The sequence below is a fragment of the Rhamphochromis sp. 'chilingali' genome (genome assembly GCF_963969265.1).
Source record: "Rhamphochromis sp. 'chilingali' genome assembly, chromosome: 16".
Lineage (NCBI taxonomy): Eukaryota > Metazoa > Chordata > Actinopteri > Cichliformes > Cichlidae > Rhamphochromis > Rhamphochromis sp. 'chilingali'.
The window spans coordinates 22,236,953-22,256,132 of NC_137943.1; the positions used below are offsets into that span (position 1 = coordinate 22,236,953).

At 39.8% G+C, this 19,180-nt stretch overlaps 1 protein-coding gene across 1 annotated transcript in view; it reads right to left on the reverse strand.

Annotated features, from left to right (window-relative positions):
• fyco1b (FYVE and coiled-coil domain autophagy adaptor 1b) overlaps positions 1 to 18,618 on the reverse strand; it is a 29,022-nt gene extending 10,404 nt beyond the window's left edge. Inside the window, exons 1-14 of the mRNA XM_080907778.1 lie at positions 18,544 to 18,618; positions 17,919 to 17,999; positions 16,827 to 16,933; positions 15,688 to 15,813; positions 14,249 to 14,355; positions 11,177 to 11,320; positions 9,747 to 9,843; positions 7,199 to 9,640; positions 5,782 to 5,874; positions 4,407 to 4,525; positions 3,856 to 4,023; positions 2,664 to 2,804; positions 1,132 to 1,340; positions 843 to 984 (exon numbers count right to left, since the gene is read on the reverse strand). Of these exons, the coding sequence (XP_080763904.1) occupies positions 843 to 984; positions 1,132 to 1,340; positions 2,664 to 2,804; positions 3,856 to 4,023; positions 4,407 to 4,525; positions 5,782 to 5,874; positions 7,199 to 9,640; positions 9,747 to 9,843; positions 11,177 to 11,320; positions 14,249 to 14,355; positions 15,688 to 15,813; positions 16,827 to 16,933; positions 17,919 to 17,976 (3,953 nt within the window). The 5' untranslated portion in view covers positions 17,977 to 17,999; positions 18,544 to 18,618. The remainder of the gene's footprint in view (positions 1 to 842; positions 985 to 1,131; positions 1,341 to 2,663; positions 2,805 to 3,855; positions 4,024 to 4,406; positions 4,526 to 5,781; positions 5,875 to 7,198; positions 9,641 to 9,746; positions 9,844 to 11,176; positions 11,321 to 14,248; positions 14,356 to 15,687; positions 15,814 to 16,826; positions 16,934 to 17,918; positions 18,000 to 18,543) is intronic.
• Positions 18,619 to 19,180: the final 562 nt, after the last annotated feature.

Here is a 19,180-nt window from a genome sequence, read left to right on the forward strand (position 1 = left end):
TAATGTTGATGTCCAGTCTCTGGGGAGGACAGTGATCGTCTAACTGCCATTGTGTTTGGGATGAACGCTGTTGCCAAGCTATAAATTCCAGATGGCATTGCATGGTGGATCAAAATCCGATGGTACAAGTTTTCTGTTATGTGTAGTCACAACACTGGTTCATCCTTCGAGTTAGGTGACTTTCTTGAATTACTCATAGATCAGTGTTGACTGGCTTGAGTTTGTTAAACAAAGCAAAAAAGAACATTCTTCTGAAAATGATCCAGTAAAATGACTGGAGTGGGAAGAAGTAAAAAAGCTGCCAATGTCCAAAGAAAAACTGAAAAAAAAAAAACAATAACGGGAAAATCGGACTGCTTGGAAGAAAAATATGAAGAACTGAGGAGTGGCTCAAGACTTTTGCACATTACTTAAATACATTTAAAAACAACAATAAAAGCCAAATAAATTAACAATAAAATCCTCAAGAATAGAGACCTCAAGTACAAGTAATAGCTTATTGACTTCACATACCAAAGACGCCAACGTACTGCTAAAGAAGTACAAATCTATGTCTTAGAGCATATGTCATTTGTTTTGGGATATGCAAATGTGTTAAATATAAAATTGTAATTATATTCCGGGGTAAGTGAATTTTTCAATAATCACTTTAGCAGTCATGCTTATTTCTGGCTGCTTCTGATTAATCTGGAGCACACTAAGTAGACTGTTTCAGAGGAGGCATGTTGCAAAGGACAGGTGCAAATAGAAAATCTGTTTTAGTGGCTGTTATTAATCTGCCATGCAGTGTCTGATAATCCTGTTGCTTACTATATCTGTCCATCTGTGTGTGAGATACTTACAGTTGTGCTGCCCCCTGCTGTCCATGTCCAGGCGAGCAAGCGGGGACAAAAGACAGGGATTCACTGTCGTACGCCCCAATCACTTCTTCATCTGTGATAATGTCAAAAACACCATCGTCCAGTTTCTCATCTCCACCTGCTCCTAGAAGATAAACATCATATTCACCATAGATCTTTATTGTTAGCTCTTACTGTAGTGTGTATATCACTACCGTGTCCCCAATATAAATTAAATATGTAAATATTTTATCCTTTGACACATTAATCCAGTGAGTGTGTAGGAGACTACCTGAAACACCGCTTACAGCCAGGCCAGCCTGCAGAAAGCGCCTAAATGGTGTTCCCGGTGTGCTGTGAGTCACTTCTTCCTGCGGGTGGCGCTCAACTACTGCACTGTGCTGGTTGTAACAGTCCTTACAGCAGCGCTCTCTGTTGCCACCCTGCTGGATGCTCACTGTGTTGCTGCAACAGTAGTAGCAGAAAGGACGACCACATAGCCTAGAATAAGGCAAAAAGATTGAGACAGAGCGTGTTAGTGCAACTCGCTGTGAAATGTTCACTGGAGAGAATTGACCTGTGCGTTGTAGTTCCTTTTATGTGAAGTATAGATTTGCACAAAAAGAAATGAAACTATCAAAGGTAAAAAAAAGGGCATTAAAAAACAGAAGACGTGTAAAAATGTAACTTGTAGGACTTGATAGTTCCTTAGTTTTCAGCCTTCATCTCTGGGTAGTCAGCAGTTTTTGATCTAAAACCCTAAAGCAGTGCTATGGGACAAAACATGTGACTCATAACAGCCACTTCAGAGGTGGAGTGGATAAACAGGAAAAAAGCTCAATTGAATGACCTATGAGTAAAGCTTGAGCACTACTGATGTAAGGTAAAAGTAAAGGAAGAGCATTTAGGCATGTAAATGTGGTTAAGACGACCTGCTGAAGCTCCAACAGAGCATCAGAACAGGGAAGAAAGCTTTAAGTGGCGTTGAACTTGATCGTGTTGTTGGTGCAAGACAGGCTCGTGTGAGTGTTTAAGAAACTGCTGATCTACTGGAATACTCCCACACACCCATCTGTAGGGTTTACAGACAATGGCTTTAAAAAGAGGAAATCTACAATGAGCAACAGTTCTGAGTAACAGTGCCTTGCCAGAGGTCAGAGCTGAATAGTAACGCTGCTTCAAGCTGATAGGAAAGCAACCACTTGTTACTACCAGTTTATGCAGAAGACCATCTCTGAATTTAGAACACACCGAATGTTGAAAAGGACGGATTGCATCACCAGAAGATTGTACCGAGTGTCACTCCTATCAGCTCAGGAAACGTCCCGCAAGTTCTCAAATTAGTGCCATGAAGGTTTGAGGCAACTATGAAGGCAAAAGAGGGTCCAACCGGGTACCCGACAAGGTGTACATTTGCTGAATTGAGAGTGATGCATTTGTGAGGGATACCATTCAGTGGTAGAACAGAGTGTATCTGAATAATGATCACAAAGCTTCATGAGGCACAAAGAGTTCTGTATCATAGTCACTTTGACTTTGTCTTCACTTCCCTCAGGTCACTGAGGGTCACGGTCATGCATTATCATGTCCTACACATGTGTGCATGTTTTGAATAAGCACAGTCTTTTGCAGAACTAAGTTTGTAGAAGTGCTTTGCAATGCTCAATGTAAACCAAGTGAGGAATGTGTGAGAAAACAGTTATCACACAACCACAGTGTAAACACGCAGTGAATGACCTCAGAGTGTTGAGAAGCTGTGAAAGAAATGAGTGTGCTTTTACTGGTTGGTGCTTCCAAGCAGTTTCTGTTTTGATGGACCATCACCTGCAGCTGTACTTGCGGAACCACCAGCTGAACTGAGTGTGGCAGCCCAGACAGTAGTTAACGTCCCTCTCCGACTCCTCATCCCGCAGCTTCTGCTCAAACTCCAGAGCGTCTGACTTCTGCCAAAGGGCATCTTTCTCCCTGCAACAAGCACAAGCATATTTTTACACTTTTCAAAATCCGCCCTTCCAGTGTGGATGTCACGGTACCAGAAATTTAGATTATACTGATACCAGTAGAATGATTTTTGACAGCCAATTTGATACGGACTGTTCTTAAAGTTAAACTCCATTATTAGGAATGTTGGAGGCAGTTTATTTAAAATGCTAACATTATATTTTATGAGACAGACTGAAATGTGATGGTTGCAGAATAGCCTAACCAAAAGAAAAAGGTAAAAAAGAACTTAAGAATAAAAACAAAAACCCCCAGAAATGATTTTGTATTAAGCTAATCTGTGGAAAAAGAAAAGACGTTTATACCTGATGAGCTCAACTCATCAGTTCGACCTTGGAGAAGCTCACATTTTACAGTCTGGTCTCTTAGCTTAGCTTCGGTTTCCTGGAGCTTTTCAAGTAACTCTGCTTGGCTTTTCTGCGACGCTATAATGTTCTTCTCTAACTTTTCAGCTTTGGTAGTGAATGAATCCAGTTCCTGTTGAGTTGTGGCTAACTGTTTCTTCAGTGTGGACTGACTGCCGAGAAGCTCAGTATTCTCATGCTCCAGCTTCTTTAACTGAGCATCAGATTGCTCCCTTTGCATAAACGCCTTCTGAACCATCTCCTCCAATTTCAGGTTTTCATCTAAAAGCTTTTTCTCTCTGTCTTCCACACTCATCTTTGCAGCTTCTACTCTACTTCTGAAGTGCTTCTCAGACGCCTTCAAAGAAGCTAGCTGGTCTAACAGGGCAGCCCTGCTCTCAGTTAGCTCGGAAATGCTTACCTCACTTTTCCTAACCGTTTGAAGAAGCTTAGCATTTATTTCCATTAGACTGCTGAACTGTGTTTTGTCATCTGCAGTATTCTCTGATTGACTGCAAGATGTTATTTCATCATCAATAATTCGAGGGGCCACTGTTTCTTTCCCCACGTTTAGCTTATCTAACTGCTCCTCCAAATGTTTGATTCTTTCTGAACCCCCAGAAATGATTTTGTATTAAGCTAATCTGTGGAAAAAGAAAAGACGTTTATACCTGATGAGCTCCACAAGCCTTTCTTCCAAATTGATTTTGGTACGGTAAAGATCATCCAGTTCAGCAGCCATTTTCACGTCAAAGCTTTGTTTGTCCTGTGTGACTCTCCGTAGGTTTTCAGCCATCTCCTGACAGGCCCGCTGAGCAACTGCTAACGCCTCCTCAGATCTGCATATAGCACAAATACATGCTGACCAAAAAAACATGGAGGATCGAGCATCCATGCAGACCTTATCCCAGCTGTCACTAGGAAAGCAGGGTACACCCTAGAAAGGCTAACAGTCATCACAGAGCTAACACACAGAGACAAGCAATCATGCTCTCATTCACACCTATGGCCAAATTAGACTTGCCAATTAACCTAACATGGGTGTCTTTAGACTGTGTGACAAAGAGGGAGTACCCAGAGAGATTCGACTCCGTGCCACCAACACAGACAACGTGTATTTGGTTGTTTCTGGGCTAGACAGCTCACAACAGACAAGATTAAAAACTTTCATCAGGAGCTTTAATTTGGTCCAGAATGTGTGATTATGAATACAGTATCTCACCTTGATAAATTCCCTTTCAGATGGATTATCTCGTCTTCTTTCTGCTGGATGAGGTTTTCAGACTCGGCCATCTGGATGTTTGTCTCCTCAATCTGTTGGCAGTATCTCTGATTCTCAGCCTGCAATCAGCGCAGCAAAGCACAGCCTTATTTCTTTCTCTTTGTGAATTATGTTTGTGAATATAACATTATGGTTACTTCAATTGACAATATACAGAATGGAACTGCAATTTGTTTTCCCATTTATCAACCCCACACATGAAAATGCAGATCGAGCTGCGCAAGCTACACATGCGTTTTGTCACGCATCATCCTCCAGCGATGACTTTAGTGTGGTCAGTGTTAGACAGCAAAGAAGTTCCATTTCCACATGTAAAACCACTTCACTATGTGAATACTGTCAGCATGTTGACCACAACTAAAAATCTTCTTGCAAAATTAAACCAATGCGAGTTTCAGGTGGCTTTTATGACGATGAATAACAGACAAAGAGCCTTCAAAATAAATGTGGGAAAAAAAGAACTATCTCAGGGAAGTTCTCTAAAATAATTAGAGATGTAAAATACAAAATGCTTCACATAAAGCAGTATTCAGAAGCTGTTTTCTTTGCATGAATTTCCCACTCAGGACCATAACCTGTTGGTTTTAATGGTCAAAAACCAACAGAAATTATTTTTAAGAGGAGTCTGTTTGTTGGTAGTTTGGCTCTTTAACTTTCTTCTTTAACCCAAGTGGAGGAGTTTAAGCATCTCGGGGTCTTGTTCACGAGTGATGGGAGAAGGGAGCGGGAGATCGACAGACGGATTGGTGCAGTGGCTGCAGCGATGCGGACGCTGTACCGGTCTGTTGTGGTGAAGAGAGAGCTGAGTGTAAAAGTGAAGCTCTCAATTTACCGGTCGATCTACGTCCATACCCTCACCTATGGCCACGAGCTGTGGGTAGTGACCGAAAGAACGAGATCGCAAATACAAGCGGCGGAAATGAGCTTCCTCCGAAGGGTGGCTGGCCTTTCCCTTAGAGATAGGGTAAGAAGTTCGGCCATTTGAGAGGGGCTCAGAGTAGAGCCGCTGCTCCTCCACATCAAAAGGAGCCAGCTGAGGTGGTTCAGGCATCTGACAAGGATGCCTCATGGGCGCGGTTTTCCGGGCATGTCCCACCGGGAGGAGGCCCCGGGGCAGACCCAGGACACGCTGGAGAGATTATATCTCTCGGCTGGCCTGGGAACGCCTTGGCTATGCTGGAGAAGGTGGCTGGGGAGAAGGAGGTCTGGGCTTCTGTGCTTGGGCTACTGCCCCCGCGACCCGGCCCCGGATAAGCAGAAGAAAATGGATGGACTTTCTGTTTACAACACCGTACTGAATTTTTTATCCTCTTACCTCTAGCCCCTTGAGGTTGTTCTCCAGGGCAACTACCTTCTCATGCTCAGTCTGGAGCTGCAATTTAACATCCTCTAACTCTTGAATCGTGCTCTAGATGGACAAAAAATAATCAGAAATTCATCATTAACGTTGAGCAGGGTATGTAGAAAACATATCTAGTTGCACTCTAGCCGAGTTGGTATAAATCTTTCTATACATTCTAGTTATTTTCAAAATCATGGCCTAAATATTTTAGTAGTAACAAAAAAGATGACTTGTTTATATTGCTCGTGTACAGTGCAGTGAGACTGTGCAACTTTTTCTAAAAGCACGTGTCTGCATCTTAGCAAGAGTTCAGTGGTATGGTTACTTATTCTCAGGACTGCAGATGAAATTATTTGAGAATATGGGAATGCGTTTGTATTTCTCTGTAATAACCAGTGATTTTCCCCGATAACCAGGTGCAGGTTCTGTCGCTCACCTCACTATATTAAAAAGTGGAATCATCAAACAGCTCTGTAAATTGCTGTACAATTTGAGGATAATATTATTTCAAAGAAAAGTGTAGGCAGCAGATAAAAACTTCCACGAACTGACATAGAATTTGTGGAATTTCTGGCAGTTTTACAAAAACGCAAAGCGTGAAAATCTCCTCTAGTGCTGGGGAGGCTTTCACATGTAAATGAAAGTGCAGTACAAATGCAAATTGGGACCACTGCTCCAAAAGTAACACCTTTTTTCTCAAATGTCCTGACTCCATTTAAGATCTTGTATGCTATACTTAGATCAGGCTTCATTTATGTATGTACTCATGACTGAAACTTGAATAATCTGCTTTATATTTCCAAACACATGATGCTGAATGACATTATGTGGCAATACTCATATGCAAATGCAGCACGTAGCAGGGGTTTCAATGTCATTTTTGTTGAGTGCTCAACTTTAGCGTCATTTCAGCTCATCGTGTAAGATCTGAATTTTTGTAACCGACCAGACTCGAGATAAAAGTGCACAAGAGGGTCAGTCTGTACTAATATTTCAGTTATATATCAAAGCAGGAGCAAAGAGATGGTCAGAAAAAGGAAAAAATAAATAAATACCTGCTTTATTTCCTTCTTTAACTTAAGTAACTCTATACCAGCACTGATGGGTTGCGACATATTCATTAAGAAGAACACATGAACAATGCCAACCAACCATAATCACAGCTTACAAGGACAAGACTGATGCACAATCCTAAATTTGCATTAAAAGAATGAGCTCAAAAGTTAACATTAAAAAGAAACCTGTAATTTCGCTAACAGATTTCTTTCAAAAAATTAAGCTGCGTAAAACTGTTTTTCAGTTTATAAGAAACAGTTTTGTTTACAAGGAAGTATGTCATAAACGGGAAGACAACAGTAACTTTGTACATGTATACTTTACTCTGCCTGACCTGGAGCTGGCTTTCATGGCTCACAGCTTCACTGCTGAGCTGCAACTGCAGTTGTTGATTCTCTTCCTGGTTCATCTCCCGCACAGCTTCGACTTCCTGTTGGGCCTCCCTCAACTGTTTCTCCAGTTTCTCCTTGGATGCCATCAAATTCTCAGTGTTTGGGAGCTGACTGTGGAGCTCCTGGTTCTCCTTGCGCAGCTGCTCCATGCAGGCATTCAGCCTTCCTGCTTCCTGAGCCGCCTCCTCCTCCAGCTCCTGCAGCTTTGTTGACTGACCCTCCCAGCGCAGCCGAGCCTCCTCGTTCTCAGCGGTCAGCATGCACACGTGCACGCCTAGTTCTGCGGTCTCTGTGTTGGCTCTGTGAAGGGCCTCCCTTGATTCACTGTTCTCCAGACACAAAGCATTGTAACGCATCTTAAGCTTATCAAGCTCCTCTCTAGAGGCCGTCACCTCTGCAGCAAGACCGGCTCGAGCCTGTGCCTCGCCATCTCGCTCACGAATAAGAGCCTCCTCACGCTCGCGAGATCTAAGAATTTCATCCACATGCCGGCGGTTTAGTTCCTCCACTTGGGCCTTCAGTTGTTCTACTAAAACACGAAGGTCTTCTCTGGAGGCTTCTGTCACCTCCTGCAGGGCCTGAGCTTTCATCCTCTCCTCATTTCCTGCCAGGAGTTGTGCCCTAAGCTCCACCACCTCTTCCTGGAGCCTGGTTACCTCTCTCACGTTGACTTCCAGTTGTGCCTCAGCTATAACCAGCCTGAATGGGGCCTCTTTGGATTCCACTGAGGAAGTCTGGTGCTCACTGTGAAGCTTTTGCATTTTTTCGTTGCTCTCTGCGGCTCCTTTTTCATCATGCAGCTCCCCACTCCTGCTTTCTAGCTCATCAGTTCGACCTTGGAGAAGCTCACATTTTACAGTCTGGTCTCTTAGCTTAGCTTCGGTTTCCTGGAGCTTTTCAAGTAACTCTGCTTGGCTTTTCTGCGACGCTATAATGTTCTTCTCTAACTTTTCAGCTTTGGTAGTGAATGAATCCAGTTCCTGTTGAGTTGTGGCTAACTGTTTCTTCAGTGTGGACTGACTGCCGAGAAGCTCAGTATTCTCATGCTCCAGCTTCTTTAACTGAGCATCAGATTGCTCCCTTTGCATAAACGCCTTCTGAACCATCTCCTCCAATTTCAGGTTTTCATCTAAAAGCTTTTTCTCTCTGTCTTCCACACTCATCTTTGCAGCTTCTACTCTACTTCTGAAGTGCTTCTCAGACGCCTTCAAAGAAGCTAGCTGGTCTAACAGGGCAGCCCTGCTCTCAGTTAGCTCGGAAATGCTTACCTCACTTTTCCTAACCGTTTGGAGAAGCTTAGCATTTATTTCCATTAGACTGCTGAACTGTGTTTTGTCATCTGCAGTATTCTCTGATTGACTGCAAGATGTTATTTCATCATCAATAATTCGAGGGGCCACTGTTTCTTTCCCCACGTTTAGCTTATCTAACTGCTCCTCCAAATGTTTGATTCTTTCTGAACTCGCAGCTAGCTCTTTCTCTCTGCTTTTAAGCGTTTTTCTTAAATCCAAGCTCAGACTCTCAAGTTCCTCATTCTGGCTGCTACTGAGACTACACTGCTTCTCTACCTCCTCCCTCTCTTCCTGGAGCATTTTTCTCAGTTCCTCCGCCTGCCTTTCCCTGCATTCCAGTGAGGCCTGCAGGTCCTGAAGCTGTGCTCTCAAATTCCCTGTCTCTTTCTCTTTCAAAGTCAATGCCCCCTGAATTCGACCAACCGCACTCTGGAGCTCCTCTAACCGCATGAGCGCTGCCTCCCGTTCGTCATCAGCTCCAGCTTTTACTTCAGCTAGCCTCTCCTTAGCATTCTTCAATTCTTCTTCCCTGAGTTTTAGTTGCTGCGACAGACATTCACAGTGCCTCGCCGTGTCCTCAGCCTCTCTCTTAGCCTCCAGCCTCCCCTCCTCTGCAGACTTGAGTTTATCCAGGAGTTCCTGGATTTTCCAGGCTGATTCACAGTAACTAGCAGTTTGTTGGCCCCTTTCTTTAAGAGCCTCATCTAACTTAGAAAGAAGCTCCATATTTTTGTTCTCAGCAGTTGTGAGTCTATCTTGAAGTTCACTTCTTATCGGTTCCCTGCAGGTTTGATAGTGATTAACTCTTTCTTCACTGTATGTTTCTGGGTTACTTTGGACTGCTGTAGATGTCGAATTGGCAGACTTCTGAGCTGACAACTGTTCTTGAAGGTGTTTTACAATATCTTTCAGCTCCGCAGCCTCCTTGCCTAACTCCTGAACCCGCACCAAAAGCTCCTGCTGTCTGAGCTCGGACTGGTCAAGCTCAATGCGCAGATTCTCTGCAATGCTGCAGGAAGAAGGTTCCCCCAGTTCTCCCAGTTCATCAAGACCACTGTGGCTCAAGTCTGGGACTGGAAGGAACTCCTGACCCTGTTCAGTGCATGGAAAAAGAGAGAGCAAAGGTCAGGTGCATTAAACATTAGTCACATTTAACCAGAAAATTGTGGGAAATACTGATATAACAGTTTTTGTGTACCTGTGAGTGTGAATAACTGCTAACCAGACTGTTCACACTAGAGCAGCGACTCGGGGGTTTCCAAAGGTAAGCTGAGGAGCCAGATCCTAATGTTCGCCTTTGTTAATGAGACACCAAATATTAGGGTCACATAATGACAAACAGTGAAAATGCTTTATTTTAAAGTTCTGCTAATTTTCTGTAATATATACCAGAAAGAACTGTATTATTTAGAAATGGTTAACAGGAAGTAAAAACCACACCTATATACAATACACATACCAAGAACATGCCAAGATTTTAAAGAACCCAAGAAAATATGCAATATTTACAGAGTATAACTGAGGTCATTTTAAAAAACTCTTAGTTCTTCATTTTAAAAGGAACTATCTTGCCTAATTTTACTGTGGGAGCCCACACTCAGTGGCATTTAATTCTGTAGAAAAGATTAACATAAAAAACGAAAAAAATCCCATAGACTGCCATAAAGTCTACTTTTAGATGAGATTAGTTCATTCGATGAAATGAGAAAAGTTAATTTAATTTTAGCAGTATGTTAAATGGACGAACAGATTTGAAATGTAGTCCAGCTTTTATGCTTTTCTTGTTAGTGGGGAAAATATGAGTCAATTTACACAAATACAAGCAAGGAAGTCACTCAGACGTTACACATTTCTTCTCTGGAATTAGAAAGTGATGATTTCATGCTACTCATTGGAAATAGAATTGACAACCGCAGCAAATTCTTTTTAAGAATTTCTTAAAAAGAGTGCAGGACTCTACTGTCTTCTTTTCTAATAGCTTGTAAAAATAGTAATAACAATACATTTTATTTATAGGCACCTTTAAAAACCCTCAAGGTCACCTTACATTATTTCAGCAAAATAAAAACATAAAGTAAACAAATAAAATCACAACTATAAAACTAATTGAGGTAACAATAGACTAAGACCAAGTTATAATGAAGGGTTTGCAGTTCTGAACAGATTGAGTCGTGATTTAAATGTAGAGGGCATTTATAGTCCGGAGATCTGGTGAAAGTGCACTCTATATGTATGTAAGATCACACAAATACGGAGGAGCAAGGTTATGAAAGTATTGCTTGAATTTATTGCAACGAAGTTGAAAGTTTTGACAAAGCTGCTGATAGAAGAAACAATGATCCAAGTTCACACACTGTCAGCAACCACACACACACACACACACACACACCTACGCACACACGAGCAATACAGCAAAAAGACAGAACTGTGAATGTGCAGGGAGATAAGATAATTAGGTGTTAACTTCAAGTTGTGAAAAACCCAGTACGCTTTCACCACAATTCAACATTTGCAAAAAAATAATGTGTTCAGTCTAGATATTTAGTCTCTTACACCTTACATGTTTTCCAGGTTGAAGAATTATGTGTTATAAAGTTTTTTAGTCTTCTATTGTTCATACATACATACCTTGCAAATTTTGGCCAATCTGCATCAAGGTCATAACCTCTGGCTGCCACATCAAATTGGATCTGGTTGAGTTCATAAAGATTGTTGATTATGTCTCCAGTGAGGTGAGACTTGAGGAAAGGACTCCGGGCATAATACCAGTCACTTTATCGGAAGAATAGAAAAAAAAGTTGAAAAAACAACTCACAAAATGAAAGTCAGAGAATTTCAACTAGTAAAAACAGAAACATTCAGAAAAAATACATTTAAAGGTATGATATACATCACAGACATTGGCATACAAAGCTAATATTCAAATTAAAGCTTTCCCTTTATGCCCACAACTTGTCAATAGAAACAATGGCAGTAAAAAACAGCTTTAAATAGCACTATAAAGCAATACTGTCACCTTGTTGTTGTTAACCTTGTTAAACGTGACAAGATATTTTATCTTTATATCTTTATACCGTACCTTTTACATAATGACAATACACATCACACTTTTAATAATAATTGTTTCCAAGTTATAAGACTTCTTGTTAATTTTCAACCAGTAACTCATTAAGTTACCCATGAACACCTTGGTGAAAGTAACGCAAATTTTAAATTTCTTGTTAACATGACTCTACACAAAGTTGCATTAAAATCCATTCAACGCTTATACATTCAAATTCAACAATGTATTAGTTAAATAAACAGCAGCCTCAGTGGAGGCATGTGGAGGAACCATACACACAATAGCCTGGCACCTCCCCATTATGCTGGTCAAGAACTTGGTCACACACTGCTGTGGGATGGTTCTTTGACAAGAAGTTGTTACAAGTTCACCAGTGTGGTTGTGTCGGTCAATCTGTCACAAACAGCATGCTCAAGCTTAAAACAAGTCTCAGTAGTTGCTGCTCAACCCCCAAATATATTTTCCTCCCAAATTTGGCACCGTGGAAAGGGAAACCAAAAAAATAAAATAAAATGTATTTATTTATATCAACCAAATATCAATATCCTTGCTATTCCTTTTCCTTGCTCTATCAACAATAATAAACACTCCCTCATATACTGAAAAACAGAAGACATTTTGCGCTATCTAGAGAACAGAGAAATAAAGGTTTCAAAGATTTAAAAAATAATTCAGACATAAAATGAAGACATAAAGTAATGAGGCTACCCTTTCTGAAAACGCTTTAATTGTTTAAATAAAACAACTGTCAGCATGTTTGCAGTGTAAATCTGATGGCACAGTCAGCATCCAGTTGGCTTGTCTTACATAAGCTGAGCCTATAGACTGAAAACAGGGAAAGTTTTTACTGAAGTATTCAAAGTCTTGAAATTTAAAAAAAAGAAAAGAAAAACTATTTCTAGGCACTATTTCTAAGCGCACTCAGTCCAGCACCAAAGGTCGTATGAAATGGTATTTTGTTTTTTTCATAGTTCATATTGGGAAAAATGCTTTTGCACCCCAGAGGTGAAGAATTATTTGCTCAAACATAGAAGCTGCCACCCACCACCAAAACACCAAACCTGTTTCAGGTCCATTCCTGAGGTTCCTCATTCCAGTGTGTTTGCTAACTACGCTGAATCTCTACTGAATGTAAAATACTTACAAAACCCACTGTGTTTAAATATAAGTTAAATATTTTCTCTTTCATACTGCCAAACATGGCCCATTAGACTGCGTCTAATTTGTACAGCGCTTCCTTTATTTGCAAAAGGCACAGATACTGCATCTCTGGTTTTTAAGATGAGCTATATTTTTTTTTAACTCATTTCTTTATTTGTTAATTACTTATTACTTAAACCTGCATTTTGTTATTTGCATTTTTATTTTCTTTACATTTTGAATATTGTTTATGTGAAGAGAAACTTGCAAACTTAGCATGTCATTGGTGTAAACTGCTGTGTTTAGTTTTACTATGCGTGGAGAATAAACTACTTCTTTTTTTCCTTAACGCAAAAATAAAACTGACATTTTGATTTGAGAAAAGACAGGAACTGAGCAGTGCTACAAAGGTCTATGGTCAAGTTTTTTTTTGGTTGCTGTGATTTCAGTCGAAAAGGAGAAATAGGACATAAAAAAGGAAGGGAGAATCACACTTCCTAAGAACATCCAAAACAAAGCAGTACAGTATGCCTGGAGTAAAACACACATCTTGGCAACAGTTTTCAAACTGTCATAGTCAGGAACTGTAAAATGTATCAATTTATCTTCAATAACAAGTACTCTTTGATGAATTAGGACATTTAGAGATAAACCACTGTTCATGTTGCATGTAGCCATGAAGGAAATGCATGCAGTCAACAGAATTACACATTCTAATTAGCTTTGATTAATCGGTTAGTCCAGGGAAATACTTTAAGCTTCCATTATTAAATTATGTTTTCCTAATTTTGTTTTGTCAGTTTTTTGTAAATAATTTCTTTTTTTCAGATAAGTGGAGATTAAACCTTTACTGCAGTCATTTGCGCAATGTCAGCTTTATCACTGCCCAGTATCCAGAATTTTGTCATTTCACAACTTGCAGCATAGAATACATTAAAGCTGACCTTTTAGATTTCAATATCATCAGCTACCATGAAAACAATAGTATTTATGAATTTAAGCCTAAGTGTGCATCGAAACGGGTTTAATATTCTCACTAAACTGAACTGTCATGGAACATGTCCATAGATCTCAATGTTTAAGTCAGGCATTCAATCTGATATCATGTTTTTTTCTTCTTAAAGCAGACATGAAACATACCATCGGGTCCTGCTTGCATAAACTGATACAGACTTAAAACTAGATTTTAAAAATAAGTGTTTAAAGTTACAGATTTTGGGGCATGTTTAGCGCTACCTTGTCCAAGTACAGAAAATGACATCACTAGGAAGTGATCACAGAAGCAACTGCTCAATGTAACTAAAGCACATAATATCCACTTTAAAATGTAAAATAGTGTTACAGATAGTGCTTCCAGTTTCTATCATTTACAGAATTCTTTTGCCCATAACACTAAGACTAAAAATAATCATCTAATTATTTTTAGTCTTAAATGTTACGATATTTCGATGCGTTAAGTGAACATTAGATTAATCTGAGCTGATGTGTCCTCTCACCTTGTGACCTTCAGATTCATAAAACATTGCTGCAGTGTGTCAGCAAGACGCTGGTGAACGAGCGAGTAGCGGATGAAAGCCCTTCCTTTCCCCAGTGATGTCTTCAACTGAGGACACACAAAAATAGACTCTTTTGTCATAAACATGCACAACACTGGCAAACTCAATCCAAGGTGGACTAACCTCCACTGTTTTTCTTATCTAACTTGTTAAATAGGTCAGACGTCAGTTTCTACTTCCTAAAATATTATTGTATAAAGCATTAAAAGGAAACTGTTAAGACTTTTAAAAATAAGACTACAGCTCTTTTTTTTTTTGAGGTTAGTAAATGTAAAATCTGTTCATCGCAGACTTTAAGGATCAAAGTTTTAGTTGTCTTCAGCAACAGTCTTGGCCATTTCAATTTAACATGGAAATGTTTAATTCTACTGCATAAATCGCAGTTCAGCTTAAAGATATCTAAATTTAAAGATGATCACCATATAGAGAATAGATGTACAATGTTATTTCTAAGCCTAGACTCTCCAATGCATTGGCAGATGGAGGGATTTAAGTAAGATAAGAGACACAGATACACCAGACAGACACCAGCTGGAGACGTCTTTATGTCTCTGACCAATGGACAGCAAATAAAAACAGTAAAAGAAGAGAAAAAAAATAATAATGTTTTAGGTTTTCAGAGTGCCAAAGGTTTTTAATTATTAATTATCAGTCAGATGTTATTGACTAGACTGTGTGACTTCTGAAAATAAACACGCTGACCCATTTAAACCCCACCCCTCCCCCCTCAAAAAAACTTTAAACCACAGATCTGTCTTCCTTATGTTATCAAATCAAGGATTACTTAACAGCAAAAAAATATTAACAGGCTTGTGATAAACAATTACAAAAATAGTTTAAAAATAGATGATAAGTCAAAAATGATCTGGCACATAATTCAGTACCCTAAAATTATCATCTATAAAAGTGGGTACCCAACGTCTATTGGAATGCAGGAAAATAACCATGAAATATGCAGATAATGAACGTAGTCATAGCTGTTGCCTTTACAAATAGAACAACATAACTTGTAAATGCTAATAACCAATACACAAAGAACACTTTGATCACTTAACCACCAAATATTACTAACAGTTCAACAGGAAACCAATTCATTACAATACAAACTAGGACCAAATCATGAATAGTTATTGAAGTATGAGGCTCACCAGTGTGAATTTCCAGGACAAAAAGTGAGGAGGAAACAGTACAGGTGGCACAAGTGTAAGATAGCATGTGAATTAGCAGCGTTGAGCCTTAGTGCACCTGATTGGTCGGAATATTAGTTACATGGTTATACGGTCACTGTCTGTATACATGTGCGCATGTGTTTCACGCCATGGAAGGGCTGAGGCACGAAGGGTGACTAAGTGTACGCGTGTGCTGCAGAGGAGGATTACCTCAGGGATGGACTTAACGAAACGGATGCCATCGTTAGCTCCCTTGATCTTAATCAGGCAGTCGCAGAAGTAATCCCAGTAGTCTTTTCTCTGGCCAAGAAAGGTTGTCTTCTCTTTTTGGTCAAACTAAGAGACACAAAGGACACAAAATTATTGCATTCATAAACAACGTGCTCTGTAATGTGGACTGTACTACATCACCGTGGTGACTGAGTTGCTAGTGTTTAGTAGTTGTTAATGTAATTCAAGAAGATTAAGGGAAAGAAAAAGACATAGTTGAGCTACACAAATGTGTATTTTCTTCAACTTGGACTTTACAAGAACAGCTCAAGCACATTAAAGAAATTACTCACTGGTATCAGGACTCATAACCTTTAAATACAGGAAGGCTTGTGAGATGAGTCTTGTGAAATGTTTCATTTTAAGAGTTCATAACTTAAGAACACTAGTCTACAGCACTCCCAATAGTACTGACAAGTCATGTTTGACCAGGCTTCTGTTACATGCAGGTAAATAGTTCTGTGGTTTTTTTTTTTTTGCAAGCAGAAATGGATCTCTTTGCTCAGAAATCCACTGGCTACACCGGGATCCCCTTAAAATTAGCCACTTCCACCAGAAGCTAATGGTGTATTCACACTAGGCAATCTATACAATCCTGGAGAGTATTTACTGAGTGTGATCGCTTCGTGCCATACTCTGATGTGATTATCCTTACTGTGCCTTGATCTGGTTGAGAAAGAGCGGGGCCCAAGGTTTAGGTCAACTGGATCGGGTAAAGCATGCACATAGTTTGATGGCTAGACATGCCTCAGGAACTGTCTTTCTAGTAACGGCTCCAACAGAAATAGCTTTTGCTAAGCAATTAACAAATATGTTCAAGACAATGTGTGACCACTTCCCCAGTTATGCAGAAAAACGCATAAAATTGTGAAACCACAAAAGAAAGAATGAATGAAATAAAGGGAAAAGCAAGCATTAGATGGAAGTGCTGAGATGCTATGATTAACTGATGCGTTCTCTGGCTCAGATCCATTAAGGGCTATGTGAGCACATACGATAAAGGAAGAGTGTGTGGGGGGAGTGGTAGGTACTTATGGTTTAATTTACCCAATGCTACTCTCTTTGATATGGCGACATACCTGCAGCAGGTATTCTAGTTTGTAGAAGAACTTGTGCAGGTTGGCGAAGTCGTCCGTTATGGGTTCACCACACTCCCTGTGTTCCTTACTTAACTCTATCACTGCATCTACATTTTAAAAAAGAAGAACAAGAGCATTATTAACCCAAACACAAATATGTGATTTTGTGTAGATAGATTTTTTTTTTGTCCCAGAATATTTTTGTGACATTTAAACCAAGCAGCCACGTCACTCAAGCCATAGACAGGTGGAGTGAATACCTTTGGTCGTGTCACTATAATACCGTGTTTGGCCGGGAAATCTTGGGTCATGTGGACACTACTAAGACACACCTTAAACATAATTGCAAAAGAAGACTATTCCCCAAGATAGTGACCTCCCACAGCAAAATTATGAGACACACCAAAAAAAACTGATCCTAGTATGTTGACTTAGCCTCTAAACTTAATGGGATGTACAGAAACATGACCTATTTACAGTATGGAGGCCCAAGTAGGGTTTGGATACTGAAAAGCTTTTAAAGGACTTTACTGTAATTGATTATTTTTTATGTTTTCTGTGAGGAAAAAAAGGAATCTTGCAGAGTTATTTTTAATGTGACTGCTTTGTTTCTTTTTTTTAATCTGAACACACAGTGTTGATATACAGTATGAAAAAAGGTTCTGTACATATCAGGTGTGCAAAAACTCAAACTCTTCAGCTATGAATAAAGTACATGAAAAGCTCGGTGACACCGAATTTAGACCAACTGCACAAAATTGGACCCTTAACTGATTCCCTATTCTTGCACCCCAGGACATTCCCAAACGAGCTGCCAAAACAGCTCAGACAGGTCATAGCTTTTTTGGTGGCAGGTGGAGACTTGACACAGTATTTGTCTGGTGATGCTGGTAAATGCTGTAACTGGTTAGTGTATAGTTCATCTGGTAAAACAAACAAACAAACAAACAAACATTTACATATAAAAAAAATCTTTGGCTGATGTAAATATTGCAGAATCCTTTGGACAAGACACCTGATGCATATTGCATGATATTGTATCTACTGTAATGCACATATGGGGTTTGCTGTATGTGTGGAGAGCTTGATTACCATGCAGATCTCTGATTATCCTCTGCAACTGTTTATCCCCAACTGAGGTGGAGGCCATTGTAGGGATGTACTCAGGCAATTCTTCACAGAGGGATAAAAAAGGGAAATTCAAGTTATCTAGCACGTCATCACGAGTTCTCCAGAACACACACACACACACACACACACACACACACACCGAAAACACTCGGAGGTAAACAGTGCAGTCCTAAATTAGTTCCTCCTGCTGTAAAGTAGGAGGTTCATGAAGGCTCTGGTGGCTGTAAAACGAAGTAACAGTAAAGTTAACAAAATTTAACTGCATGTACAAAGGAACAACGACAGGTCACAATTTGTCGCTACATCGTCTTTGTCAGAGCGCACTGGGACAAGATTTGTCTAGATTTATCCACCGTCGCCATGACGAGCCAATAAAGTTGACTCCTATCACTTTAAAATGCAACAAACCGCGACATAAACATCGATTTGTCAAAACAGTGAGCGCTACAGGATGGACATGCACCTGCTCTCAGCGACTCGTTTCCTGGTTTATTTCATCTACATTTCTGTCGCTAATCATCCTACTTTGGTTGTAAATAAGGATAAAGACTTCGTTGTTGAATAAATCACAATACAAAACACGTACTTGATGTATAAAATTGTCCGGACTGTCCAGTTTATCAGTGGTATAGCAGAAACTTGCTGCCGGTGAGGGGCGGGCTCTGGAAATGATTGACGGCTGACTAACCACGGTGTATGGCCGAGGTCTGTTCACGTTTGGTTGAGACACACCATAAACAGAAAGCTGAAAACATGATATGTTTATATGACACGGAATACACATGATAGATAAAATAAATGCAAGGTAAAATAGAAAGCTGAATACAGTCTAATACTGGATATACACGATACAATATATAAAATAAATACAACGTAAAACCGTTTAAGAGTTCAAATTCATAATAGAAAGTAAAAAATTAGTGCAGGGTATTTAAAACCAGTTGTTAGAATTCAAAAACGTAAGAACTTGTTGGCTGCTTAAATAAAGGGACCATTTCACGTAAAAAAAATAAAATAAAATAAATAAATAAAAACAAGCTAAATAAAAGAATTACAAAACAACTGACTGACATTAAATATCTGGGGTACACAAAGAGGTCTGAATCTGAATTTATTTAGAAAAAAAAGCTCTTGTTGTTAGTTTAGCAGTCTCATAAGGATAAAAATACCAAAGTGACCACAGACATATGCCCTCAAACAAGCACGCACAAAATCAGTGTGCA